The sequence below is a fragment of the Erythrolamprus reginae genome, chromosome 12, assembly GCF_031021105.1.
Source record: "Erythrolamprus reginae isolate rEryReg1 chromosome 12, rEryReg1.hap1, whole genome shotgun sequence".
NCBI lineage: Eukaryota > Metazoa > Chordata > Lepidosauria > Squamata > Dipsadidae > Erythrolamprus > Erythrolamprus reginae.
The window spans coordinates 30,715,588-30,728,768 of record NC_091961.1 but is presented as its reverse complement, the minus strand read 5'-3'; the positions used below and the strand labels follow the sequence as shown (position 1 = coordinate 30,728,768).

The 13,181-nt window shown below is 41.7% G+C and overlaps 1 protein-coding gene across 1 annotated transcript; it reads left to right on the top strand.

The window, feature by feature from the left end:
• The first annotated feature begins 3,176 nt into the window (after nucleotides 1–3,176).
• LOC139174684 (TLC domain-containing protein 5-like) lies at nucleotides 3,177–12,530 on the top strand. The gene is made up of 2 exons (XM_070765197.1): nucleotides 3,177–3,372; nucleotides 11,938–12,530. The coding sequence occupies exons 1-2, from the start codon at nucleotides 3,177–3,179 to the stop codon at nucleotides 12,528–12,530; spliced, it is 789 nt and encodes a 262-aa protein (XP_070621298.1).
• The last annotated feature ends 651 nt before the right edge of the window (nucleotides 12,531–13,181 follow it).

Genomic DNA, 13,181 nt, shown 5'->3' with positions numbered 1-13,181 from the left:
GTGTCAATCAGTTTGGAGGTTCAGCTGTTCTTCCATTTAGCTGTTCTTAGGGGGTTCAGCTGTTCTTAGGGAGGTTCAGCTGTTCTTAGGGGGTTCAGCTGTTCTTAGGGAAGTTCAGCTGTTCTTATGGAGGTTCAGCTGTTCTTAGGGGGTTCAGCTGTTCTTAGGGAGGTTCAGCTGTTCTTAGGGAGGTTCAGCTGTTCTTAGGGGGTTCAGCTGTTCTTAGGGAGGTTCAGCTGTTCTTGGGGTTTCAGCTGTTCTTAGGGAGGTTCAGCTGTTCTTAAGGAAGTTCAGCTGTTCTTAGGGAGGTTCGGCTGTTCTTAGGGAGGTCCAGCTGTTCTTAGGGAGGTCCAGCTGTTCTTAGGGGATTCAGCTGTTCTTAAGGAGGTTCAGCTGTTCTTAGGGAGGTCCAGCTGTTCTTAGAGGATTCAGCTGTTCTTAGGGAAGTTCAGCTGTTCTTAGGGGATTCAGCTGTTCTTAGGGGGTTCAGTTGTTCTTAGGGAGGTTCAGCTGTTCTTAGGGAGGTTCAGCTGTTCTTAGGGGGTTCAGCTGTTCTTAGGGGATTCAGCTGTTCTTAGGGGATTCAGCTGTTCTTAGGGGGTTCAGCTGTTCTTAGGGGGTTCAGCTGTTCTTAGGGAGGTTCAGCTGTTCTTAGGGAGGTCCAACTGTTCTTAGGGAATTCAGCTGTTCTAACGAAGATCTGCAAACAGACTGGTGTTCGGGGATTTTAGAAATTCTTCAACAATCCACGACAGAGGAGACCATCATAGCTGACTACTAAATCATTTCCTGGATTTGTGATCTTTTTAAATCTTTCAAGGATTCGAGGCTTTCCTAGGTGAGTACCTGGACAAAGGTCAACTCCCCTGACCTGTTAATAATATGTTTTTAAAACAATAAGGAAGGTTTTGGAAATCAAGAAATTAAAGTCATAGAAAGGAAGTTTTAGAACCGAGGACCTAGAGTAAAATAATTGAAACGTCGAGAATAATGACCATAGCGATTTGGGGGAGTTGATTGCTCAACTGATTTCTAGCTGATGAGTTGAACTTCCAGGATGCCCGTATTTCTAGCAAAAAAACCTTGTCATGTGGACCAGTTCTTTCTTCATTCCTCTCTGGATCAGGAAAGGATTTAAGATTGCCCACCAGTGCTCCGTACAATTACTGCTCATGAAGATAGTGCAAGACAGAGGTTTCTGATGGGTTTAGCGTTCTGGGAGATAACTATCTCGCTCAACCCGCTTAAGGATATTTGGATTGCATAATTTCCTTACTAACCACTTTTGAAAATTGCTTTTTAATTGCTTTCCAGCCATTAAGAGCCTTTGAGTCAAGAAGTTTTACAGCCCTGGCTGGATTTCCTTCAATCCTTAGTGAAAGATGTCTTTTACTTTAATTTATTTTAAATTTTATTTTTATTTTTATTCATAAACATTTTGAATACAATGTATTGTCAGGATATATATCATTTAAAAAAGAAAAGAATGGACAAGAGGAATATTAATACATATACTAGTAACAACAGTGATAACATAACAGGATAATTTTGGATGGATTGCTCTTTATATGAGCTTGTTTATAATTCCATTAATTATATTGGCATATTTATAATTGTAAACCGTCTTTAGATTTAATTCATACCTAGCAATAATCTTTCCTTGTGTAATTTCATTTAAAATATAAGCTTAAATACTTTTGGAATGACCATGAAAAATTGAGAATTTTGATTTTGGAATTGTACAAAGAAACAAATGGCCCTGGTGGACTTGAAATAGGATTTTGCAATTAATTAGAATAAACTTCCTGTGGGAGTTTTTTAAAAATCTCTTTAAATAAAGATAGGACGAGGTTGAAGGTTGGATATTAAGGCAAACCACAAGAGACTAGATATTATAATTGAAGGAGAATAACACTTAAACATTGCTAGACGTTATAAAAGAGGAACATAAGATACTGGGCAAGACTGACACAAAACTGAAATGAATTTTAAAATGACAGGTTACAATATTTTTTTCTATTTTGGATTTGCAGTACAGGCTTGCTAAAGCTTTGAAGAATTTGATAACAAGGGACTAAGAAAAAATGAAGGAAAAAAACAAGTTCTAGGAAATTATTTGAAGGGACTAATGATCATCATTGTTGAAAGTGAATGGAAATAATATAAAATTGGTTTATTTGATCAAGGTTAAATTAGATATGTTCTTAACCAATCATGGACTTCTGCTGATCAGGATCAAACAAGGAGATTTTAAGCCCCTGTTTATAGATGATATGGAAAGAAGAGATAACTTGTTTTAATTCAAGAGAAGGAGATAAGTTGTTTATATTTCTTGTGTTGAATGAGGAAATTATTTCTTTCTATATTTCTTTTCCCTTACTGAGTTCTTTTTTTTTTCTGTTCCTGTTCTGTTTCTCCTTGCTCCACTAGTTTGTTTTAGCTTTTACCTTTTTAATTATATCTTTTTTTATCAAAGTACCACAAAACTGGCTATCTTGCTATCTCATATCTGTCTGTCTGTCTGTCTGTCTGTCTGTCTGTCTGTCTGTCTGTCTGTCTGTCTATCATCTAACTATTTCACCTAAGTATTGCAGAGAAAAAAGAGGAGAAGATGGGAGAAATAGGAGAGAGAGAAGGGCAATGGGAGGAAAGCGAGAAGACATTATTGTCTAGATCAGTGCTTCATAACCTTGGCCATTTTAAGATGGGTGGACTTCAACTCCCAGAATTCCTTACCCAGCAGGCTTCATTGTCATTGGACTAATGTGCATATTCTTCCTTCCTTCCTTCCTTCCTTCCTTCCTTCCTTCCTTCCTTCTTTCCTTCCTCTTTCCTTTCCCTTCCCTTCCCTTCCTTGTCATTGGGCTAATGTATATATTATTTCTCTCTCTTTCTTCCTTCCTTCCTTCCTTTCTTCTCTCTTTCTTCTTTCCTTCCTTTCTTTCTTTCTTTCTTTCTTCTCTCTCTCTTTCTTCTTTTCTTCCTTCCTTTCTTCTTTCTTTCCTTCCTTCCTTCCTTTCTTCCCTCCTTCCTTCCTTCACTCTTTCTTCTTTTCTTCCTTCCTTCCTTCCTTCCTTCCTTCTTTCTTCTTTCTTTCCTTCCTTCCTTCCTTCTCTCTCTTTCTTCTGTCTTTCCTTCCTTCATTCCTTCACTCTCTTTCTTTTAGCTACAAGAACATGTCGCCCATCCTTCTCCAGGTCATCAGTAGCTCCCTGGCTTGGCTTTTTATCTACTGGGGGTTTTGGTATCGCAACAGGCATCGTGGCACAGAATGGAGCTGCCGAATGGTGACGTTGTTACACGGCTCGATGGTCACTTTCATTTCTGGCTACATCGTCTTCGTTGATGGTCCCTGGCCGCTGACTCATGCAGGTAGGAAGGCGCGAGCGAAATCCCACCAATATATTGGAAGAAGCAAGGGGGATCAGACTGGGATAATGGATCAGCCTCTTCCACAGTGCACTGTGTTCTGTTGTGCACTGATGTTGTGGGGAAGGTTGGAGATGAATTTTTGGGCTGAAGGAGAATGGATATGACGCCACTGCATTGATTGACGTTTGCTCTCTGGGGTCTGGAGATAAGTCCAAGTTTCATCTCCTGTCATTCGACAGTTGAAAAAAGTCTCATCTTCAATCTCGAAACGGTCAATGAATTCTCGGGCGGCACCGACTCTGTCGATTCTGTGCATTAAGTATCTTGGGACCCCATCGCAGCAGCGTTCATGCCCTTAGCATCCAAGTAGCGAATTACAGCGCGCACTTTGCCCTTGGAGGGAAATGGAATGAAGACGCTCATCTCTAACCTTCACCAGACCTTACCTAAAAAAAGATATTGATAAAATTGAACGGGTCCAAAGACGGGCTACAAAAATGGTGGAAAGTCTTAAGCATAAAACTGATCAGGAAAGACTTCATGGACTCAATATGTCCCGAGTTCTCAGAGAGGGGCAGCATACAAATCTAATTAATAATAATAATAACAACAACAACAACAACAATAATAATAATAATAGTCTGGAGGACAGAAGGAAAAGGGGGGACATGGTCGAAACATTTAAATATGTTAAAGGGTTAAATAAGGTTCAGGAGAGAAGTGTTTTTAATAGGAAAGTGAACACAAGAACAAGGGGGCACAATCTGAGGTTAGTTGGGGGGAAAGATCAGAAGCAAGGTGAGAAAATATTATTTGACTGAAAGAGTAGCAGATCCTTGGAACAAACTTCCAGCAGACGTGGTTGGCAAATCCACAGTCATTGAATTGAAACATGCCTGAAACATAGATCCATCCACTAGATGGACCATGAGGTCTTTTTCTGCTGTCAATCTTCTATGTTTCTGCCACAATACCAGTCGATGATCTACTGACCCCTGGCACAGCTCACTGTGTTCCGCTGGCTTCCTACTACACGATAGTAATGCCAACTTCCCCTGCGAATATTCCCCACGAGAGCTACATGCCTTGTATCCTTACTCTCCGGATAACCCTCGTATAACGCCTCTATGCTTCAAGCCACAGGTTCAGATGTGGTTCCTCCAGTTTGGCACCGCTGAAGGTTTCGTTGGGTTCTCAAACATCATACGATTCTTGTGCTCAGAAGTTGGCTTGTGTTATGATCCAGGGATCAGGGAGGAAGGCGAGGAATGTCGGATGATCCTCCTAAGCTTTAAATTCATTCATTCATTCATTCATTCATTCATTCATTCATTCATTCATTCATTCATTCATTCATTCATCCAATACACAAATACATAGGAAGAAAAATAGACATGTAGTAATATATATAAGGGTAAAGTGAACTTAGAGGAGAGGATATATGAAAGAAAGAAAATATATATGATAAGTGAGAGAAAGGAAAGACAATTGGACAGGGGACGAAAGGCACACCAGTGCACATATGTACGCCCCTTACTGGCCTCTTAGGAACCTGGAGAGGTCAATCGTGGAGAGTCTAAGGGAGAAGTGTTGGGGGTTACGGGTTGACACAATTGAGTCCGGTAATGAGTTCCACGCTTCGACAACTCGATTGTTGAAATCATATTTTTTACAGTCAAGTTTGGAGCGGTTCGTATTAAGTTTAAATCTGTTGCGTGCTCTTGTGTTGTTGCGGTTGAAGCTGAAGTAGTCATTGACCGGTAGGACGTTGCAGCATATGATCTTGTGGGCAATACTCAAATCGTGTTTTAGGCGCTCTAGTTCTAGGCTTTCTAGGCCCAGGATTGTTAGTCTATTTTCGTAGGATATTCTGTTTCGAGTGGAGGAGTGAAGGGCTCTTCTGGTGAAATATCTTTGGACATTTTCAAGGGTGTAATTACGAACTTCGTAAGCTAAGGTTCCCACTCTTTTCCTTCTTGCCCATTTTGTCCCTGCTTCTCCTAATCCAGGTGACCTCTTTGATCGCCACAAGTTCTCCTCCTGCACATTATCAGCTATCAATGGGCCGCCTTCCATTTTATTTTCATCTTCTGCCCAGCTCATATGACTTCTACAGCAACGATCCACCGAGCAACACGGCTCTACCTGGTATAGACAAACCTCCCACTTTTTTTCCTTTCTTCTTCAACAGCTTCTCACCTGTTCCCATAATTAAAGCTCTCCTTGATGAGTGCAAAATAGTTAGTTAGAAGTCCTTTAGGTCCAGTTCATCTGCTGGAGACTCCATGGATTGTCCATGGGGGTCTCTGCAGCCAGGCTCAAATGGCTTGTGGTGGCCTTGTTCTATAAGTTAAACATAGAAACTTCTTAAACATAGAAACATAGAAGATTGAAGGCAGAAAAAGACCTCCTGGTCCATCTAGTCTGCCCTTTATACTATTTCTTGTATTTTATCTTAGGATGGGTCTATGTTTATCCCGGGCAATTCAGTTACTGTGGATTGACCAACCATGTCTGCTAGAAATTTGTTCCAAGCATATACTACTGTTTCAGTCAAATAATATTTTCTCATGTTGCTTCTGATCTTTCCCTCAACTAACTTCAGATTGTGCCCCCTTGTTCTTGTGTTCACTTTCCTATTAAAAACACTTCTCTCCTGAACCTTATTTAACCCTTTAACATATTTAAATGTTTCAATCATGTCCCCCCCTTTCCCTTCTGTCCTCCAGACTAGACAGATTGAGTTCATGAAGTCTTTCCGGATAAGTTTTAGGCTTAAGACCTTCCACCATTTTTGTAGCCCATCTTTGGACCCGTTCAGTTTTATCAATATCTTTTTGTAAGTGAGGTCTCCAGAACTGGACACAGTATTCCAAATGTGGTCTCACCAGCACTCTATACTGCAGGATTGCAATCTCCTTCTTCCTGCTTGTTATACCTCTAGCTTTGCAGCCATGCATTCTACTTGCTTGCTCCAGTGTTGGAACTTCCACAATTTCTGGAGGCAAGTCGTTCCATTTATTCATTGTTCGAAGCATCAGGAGATTTCAAGTGTTCTATTCCCCACAATCTTGCAAACACAGCGATCACAACCAGTGATCGCAGGCTTCTCAGCAAGGTGGATTGTAAACAGGGATTTCAGTGTTGCATTCGGAACCCTTGAACCTCCTGTTACTCACTGCATTATGCAGGCTTTAGTGACGCAGTTAAGTACTGAGATTTCTTTACAAATTGCAGGTGGGTAGCATACAGCCAGGGACGGGTTTGACTTGCCCTGCAAGAATATTTTTTGTCACTTCTGAAGCACGAATCCCGGGAGTTTCAGAGAAGGGCAGGGGGGGTTGGAGGTCACCCCCTTGACGCACCATATTTTGATGATGAGATGACAATAAGTCTCGAGGGATTGGGCAGCATCGAAGTCGAATTAAATAAATAAGCAAAATGTTGGCAGGTATAAAATCAGCCACCAACAAAGAGCTCTTTATTATCCAGCACTTTATATAATGTTTGAGAGAGGTGGTGGTTGCTTATGGAATTTTTGAGCCTTTCGCTAATAGAGTGGCCAACCCAGTTTCAGTCATAAGGACTAGAAACGTCCTTCTGCAAAATGAAAACAGTGTACTCCAGGACATACCAAAAGCATGTGAGGCAAGGTGAGTGCTTGTCTTCTTCTTCCTTCCTTCCTTCCTTCCTCCTTTACTTCCTTCCTTCCTTTCCTTCTTACCTCCTCCTATTCTTTCTTCCCTTCTTTTTTCTCCCTCCCTCTTTTTTCCCTTCCTTCCTCCCTCCCTTCTGTCTGTTCTTTCATTTTCTTTTTTCTCCTTCCCTCAATTCCTTCCTTCCATTTTCTTTCTTTCTCTTCCTTCATTTTTCGTTCTTTCCTTCCTTCCTTTCCTTCCTTCCTCCCACCTTCTGTTCTCTTCTTTTCTTTTTCCTCCCTCCCTCTTTTCGTCCTTCCTCCCTTCCTTCTGGCTGTTCTTTTGTTTTTTCTTTTTTTCTCTCTCCCTCAGTTTCTTCCTTCCTTCCATTTTTCTTTTTTTTCTTCCTTCCTTCTTTCCATCCTACCTCCTTCTGTTCTTTCTTCCCTTCTTTTCCCTCTCGCCCTCCCTTTTCTTCATTCCTCCTTCCCTTCTGGCTGTTCTTTCATTCTTTTTTTCTCCCTCCATCTCTCAGTTCTTTCTTTCCATTTTGCTTTTTGCTTTTTCCTGCCTTCCTTTCCTTCCTTCCTCCTTCTGTTCTTTCTCCCCATTTTCTCCCTCCCTCCCTCCCTTTTCTTCCTCCCTTCTGGCTGTTCCTTCATTCTTTCTTTTTCTCCCTCCCTCTATTCCTTCTTTCCTTCCTTCCATTTTCTTTCTTTCTCTTTTTTCTTTCTTTCTCTTTCATTTCTTTTTCATCATCCATTTTTTCCATCTCTCTGTCTCATTCATTGCTTCTGGTCTTCACCTCTTGGCTTAGATGTGGACCCTGTTTTGCTGGTCTGGGTGTCGCCTCCTGCATTGTGTCCTCAAAGGCCCTCTCCCGCCTTTCGTTTAGCTCTCCTCTGCTGGGATTAGATCTTGAACCCTTTTCAAGCCAACACCTGCCAGCCTTGTGGGTCAAATAATTCCTCGGAGGAAAGTCTTATTTTAAGCTTTTGGCTCTCTGCCCCATACAACAGGGGCAGCCTTTACAAGCCCTGTTCATTATTTGCAATGTGGAAGCCCTGCAATTACTCCAAGGGGCGATAAACAGCTAAACAACAGCACCAAGAATAATATCCTGTATTTTGAAGAGAATTACAAATTAATAGTAAGCTGTGGCATTTTGCCCTTTTGCCATAGAACAACTCGATATGTTTACAGGGAGAATTAAGAGTAAGAAGGGGAAAGAGAATCAGGAATGTGAGACCAGCTGGAGGGGTCGTGATCTACACAGGGTTTTTGCAGAAAGAGAATTTTTTTTTCCCAAATAGAAATTTTATTTTTCTCCAACATAGAATAAAAAGCAACACAAAAACACTAAAACAACACAAACACTAAAACCATTCTTAAAATAAATAATATACAGTGTTCCCTCGATTTTCGCGGGGGATGCGTTCCAAGACTGCCCGCGAAAGTTGAATTTCCGCAAAGTAGAGATGCGGAAGTAAATACAGTGATCCCTCGATTATCGCGAGGGTTCCGTTCCAAGACCCCTCGCGATAATCGATTTTTCGCGATGTAGGGTTGCGGAAGTAAAAACACCATCTGCGCATGCGCGCCCTTTTTTTTCATGGCCGCGCATGCGCAGATGGTGGAGTTTGAGTGGGCGACGGGGAAGACCCAGGGAAGGTTCCTTCCGCCGCCCAGCAGCTGATCTGCTCGGTAGCGCAGCAGCAGCGAGCAGACGAAGATCGGGGTTTCCCCGCCACCCACGCAAAGGGGAAACCCCGATTCGGCTCCTCGCTGCTACCGCGCTGCCGAGCAGATCAGCTGCTGGGCAGCCGAAGGAACCTTCCCTGGGTCTTCCTCACTGATGCCCCCGCTCGCCCGCCCGCCCGCCCGCCGCCCACCAGCAAGAGGGGGAGAGATAGAGAAAGAGAGAGAAGGAAAGAAAGAGATGAGAGAGGGAGGAAGAGAGTGTGAGAGAGGAAGAAGCAAGATAGAGAAAGAGAGAAAGAAAGATGAGGAAGGAAGAGAGTGACGTCATTGGGTGGGAAAAATCGCGATATAGCGTTTCGCGAAGAACGAGATCGCGAAAATCGAGGGATCACTGTACACTATTTTTGGCTATGAACAGTATCACAAGCCTTCCCTTAACACTTTAAACCCCTAAATTGCAATTTCCCATTCCCTTAGCAACCATTTAGATTATTACTCACCATGTTTCTTTATTAAAGTTTATTTAAAAAAATATTTATTAAAGGTGGACGAAGGTTTGGTGATGGTATATGACATCATCAAGCAGGAAAAACCGTGGTATAGGGGAAAAACCGCAAAGTATTTTTTAATTAATATTTTTTTAAAAACCGTGGTATAGACTTTTCGCGAAGTTCGAACCCGCGAAAATCGAGGGAACACTGTATAAAAAAATTCTTTTCCTATTAATCATTCAATGGAGGCTTATTTTCTTCCATTAAAAAAACATTCTATAGAACTTATATAATATTATCAAATGAAGAAAACCTCAAAAAACAACAACCTTTCCCCCCACCTTACACTCAAAAATTACATTACGTCAGTATAAACAATATCAAATTCTCTATTATGCCCATCTTAATTCAAACTTTCATTTCTACATTAGATTAATTAATGCAGTATCAATTTATCCTGTAATTACTAGAGGTTCTATATACAGTATATCTAAAATTAAAAAATAATACTTCTTATCAGAGTCCTGCCTTAGATACTTAGAAACAGAATACCCTACGAAAATAGACTAACTATCCTGGGTCTTGAAAGTTTAGAACTGCGGCGCCTAAAACATGATCTAAGTATTGCCCACAAGATCATACGCTGCAACGTCCTTCCGGTCAACGACTACTTCAGCTTCAACCGCAACAACACAAGAGCATGCAACAGCTAGAAACTTAATATTAATCGCCCCAAGCTCGACTGTAAAAAATATGACTTTAACAATCGAGTTATCGAAGCGTGGAACTCATTACCGGACTCAATAGTGTCAACCCCCAACCCCCAACATTTCTCCCTTAGACTCTCCACGATTGACCTCTCCAGGTTCCTAAGAGGCCAGTAAGGGGCGTACATAAGTGCACTGATGCGCCTATCGTCCCCTGTCCAATTGTCTTTTCTTATCCCTTATATCATATATATTCTTTCCTTCCCATCTACTTCTCTTCTTTCTTACTTTCTATCTTTTTATATATTACTTAATGTCTATTTCATTCCATATGTATTGTACATTGGACAAAGAATAAAATAAATAAATAAATAAATACTCCTGGTAGCTTACAACAAGCAATAATGTGGGTTTGCTTGGCGTGCTGCACTATAGAAAGCCAATAGTTACAGTGTGGAAAACATGGTTTCCCCCCTTTGATGCACTGTTTAAAACCGAACACTGCAATTTGTCAAATTATAAGCTGCCGCTCAGCAAGTTGGTAAAACCCAGCCAGTTATGGCTTGCACAACCAATGATTAAAACAAACCTTTTCTTAGCGCAGTTAAACGTTAAGGAAAGAAATGTCGAATCCCCGCCGAGAATGGAACTCAATGTATGGCAAACTCGCTGGCGTATAGGTGTCACTCGCTGCCCTGGTGTCATTTTTAAAAGGGGTTTTTTAAAGTCTAGACTGAAACATTTTGATTCCTAGCTGTGATGTTTGATGCCGTTCCCCCACCCATAATTTGCTTTGCACAACGGAGGCAGGAGGTAAAAGGAATGTATGATCAAACCTTAACTGGCAAATGTATTAAAGCTTCAAGATGTCACACAAGGCTCAACGTTAAACCAGGTTTAAAAATGTAGCATTTGAATGGTGGGGGGGAAACTTCCAATACTTGAAGCAGAAACAAAATCTCCCTGGGATGTGCACACACGCATTCCAGCAAAATGGATTATGATTATGATGATGATAATTAATAATAATTAATAATAATTTATTGGATTTGTATGCCGCCCCTCTCCGTAGACTCGGGGCGGCTAACAACAATAATAAACACAACATGTACAATCCAATAATAAAAAACAACTAAAAACCCCTATTATAAAACCAAACATACACACAAACATACCATGCATAACTTGTAATGGCCTAGGGGGAAGGAATATCTTAACTCCCCCATGCCTGGCGGTATAAATGAGTCTTGAGTAGTTTACGAAAGACAGGGAGGGTGGGGTCAGTTCTAATCTCCGGGGGGAGTTGGTTCCAGAGGACCGGGGCCGCCACAGAGAAGGCTCTTCCCCTGGGGTCCGCCAAACGACATTGTTTAGTCGACGGGACCCGGAGAAGGCCAACTCTGTGGGACCTTATTGGTCGCTGGGATTCGTGCGGTAGCAGGCGGTTCCGGAGGTAATCTGGTCCATTGCCATGTAGGGCTGATTATTATTATTATTATTATTATTATTAGTAGTAGTAGTAGTAGTAGTAGTAGTAGTATTTTATTCACAAAAAACAGTAATACAGAGCAAATGAGATTGATATGCTGCATTTATTATTATTATTATTATTATTTTCACAAAAAACAGTAATACACAGCAAACGGGATTGATATACTACATTTCATTTATTATTATTATTATTATTATTATTATTATTATTATTATTAATTCAGAAAAACAATAATACACAGCAAACGGGATTGATATTTATTTATTTATTATTTATTATTTATTTATTTATTTATTTATTTATTTATTTATTTATTTTTTAGATTTGTATGCCACCCCTTTCCGTGGACTCGGGGCGGCTCACAACACAATATGATATGCTGCATTTCATTTCATTTATTATTATTATTATTATTATTATTATTATTATTATTATTATTATTAATTCAACTTCTATTCTGCCCAATCCCAATGGGACTTAAATTAGCACTAAAACACTTTTCTTTCTTTTTTAAAAAAAATCTACCCTGTTTCTAGGCCACCCAAACACGACGCTCCAGGAGTTTGTCCTCTGTCTGTCCCTGGGCTATTTCATCTTCGACTTCTGCTGGTGTGCTCTTTTGGACCACGAGGATGACCTGATGCTCTGCCACCACCTGCTGAGCATGGCCGGCATGTCCCTGGTCCTGGACAGCGGCAAGTCGGGCCCCGAAATCAGTGCCATCGTCTTCATCAGCGAGATCACCAACCCGTTTCTGCAAATGCGTTGGTTCCTCCGAGACAGCGGTAACTACCACACCTTGGCGGGCGACGTGGTGGACATTGTCTTTGTGGCTCTCTTCCTGGGGCTGCGCATCGTCGGAGGTGCCCGGATTATGCTTTCCGTGATGAGGTCCCCCGAGACGTATGAGACGCTCAAAGCTGGAATCCTAGCGATGTACGGCGTGTCCCTCGTGTTTTTGATGGACATCTACACTTTTGGCAAGAGGAAAATCAAGAGGAAACTCCGAGCTTGGAAAAACGAGAGGAGCCGAGAAGATCACATCATCAGGTGTAGCCAACATCTCCCCAACTTGGGTCTCCAGGGGTCTGCTGAACCTGCCCTACAAGGAGCAAATAGATCTTGCTGAAGGTGGGATCTCATTTCCATGCCGGATCTGGATTCGTGGCCCAGCTCCAGAGCCACCGCTAGAATCGGGGCAAAGAACCCCAATTATACCTACCAACTGATGGGGACCAAGTTTTCTGAGACAACCCAAGAAAGGGATCTTGGGGTTTTGGTGGACAGCTCAATAAAGAGGTCAACCCAGTGTGCAGCAACAGTAAAAAAAAAAAAAGCAAATTCCATGGTTGGCATGATTAGGAAGGGAATCGAAAATAAGTCGGTAAGTGTTGTATTGCCTCTGTACAAATCGATGGGGAGACCACACTTGGAGTATTGTGTACAGTTCTGGTCACTGCATCTCAAGAAGGATAGAATGGAACTGGGAAAGGTGCAAAAAAGGGCAACAGGAATGATCAAGGCAATGGAGCCCCACCCTCAGGAAACCAGGTTGCAACGCCTTGGACTCTTCAGCCTTGAAAGACGGCATTTAAGGGGTGATTCGATCAAAATGTATAAAATCATGCATGGGAGAGATTATTTTCTCTGTCACACAATACTAGGATGAAGGGGCACACCATAAACTGTAACCGGAAAAGGCAGGGAGAAGCCTCCGTGGGGCCTCTCTAGGAATCTCCTGGGAGGAAACAGGGCCCAAAAAGGTGGGGAGAAGCCTCCG

Coding starts and splice junctions, on each gene's coding strand:
- LOC139174684 (XM_070765197.1), top strand. CDS start 3,177: ATGTCGCCCATCCTTCTCCAGGTCATCAGTAGCTCCCTGGCTTGGCTT. Junction 3,373..11,937: donor CTGGCCGCTGACTCATGCAG/GTAGGAAGGCGC, acceptor CCCTGTTTCTAG/GCCACCCAAACACGACGCTC.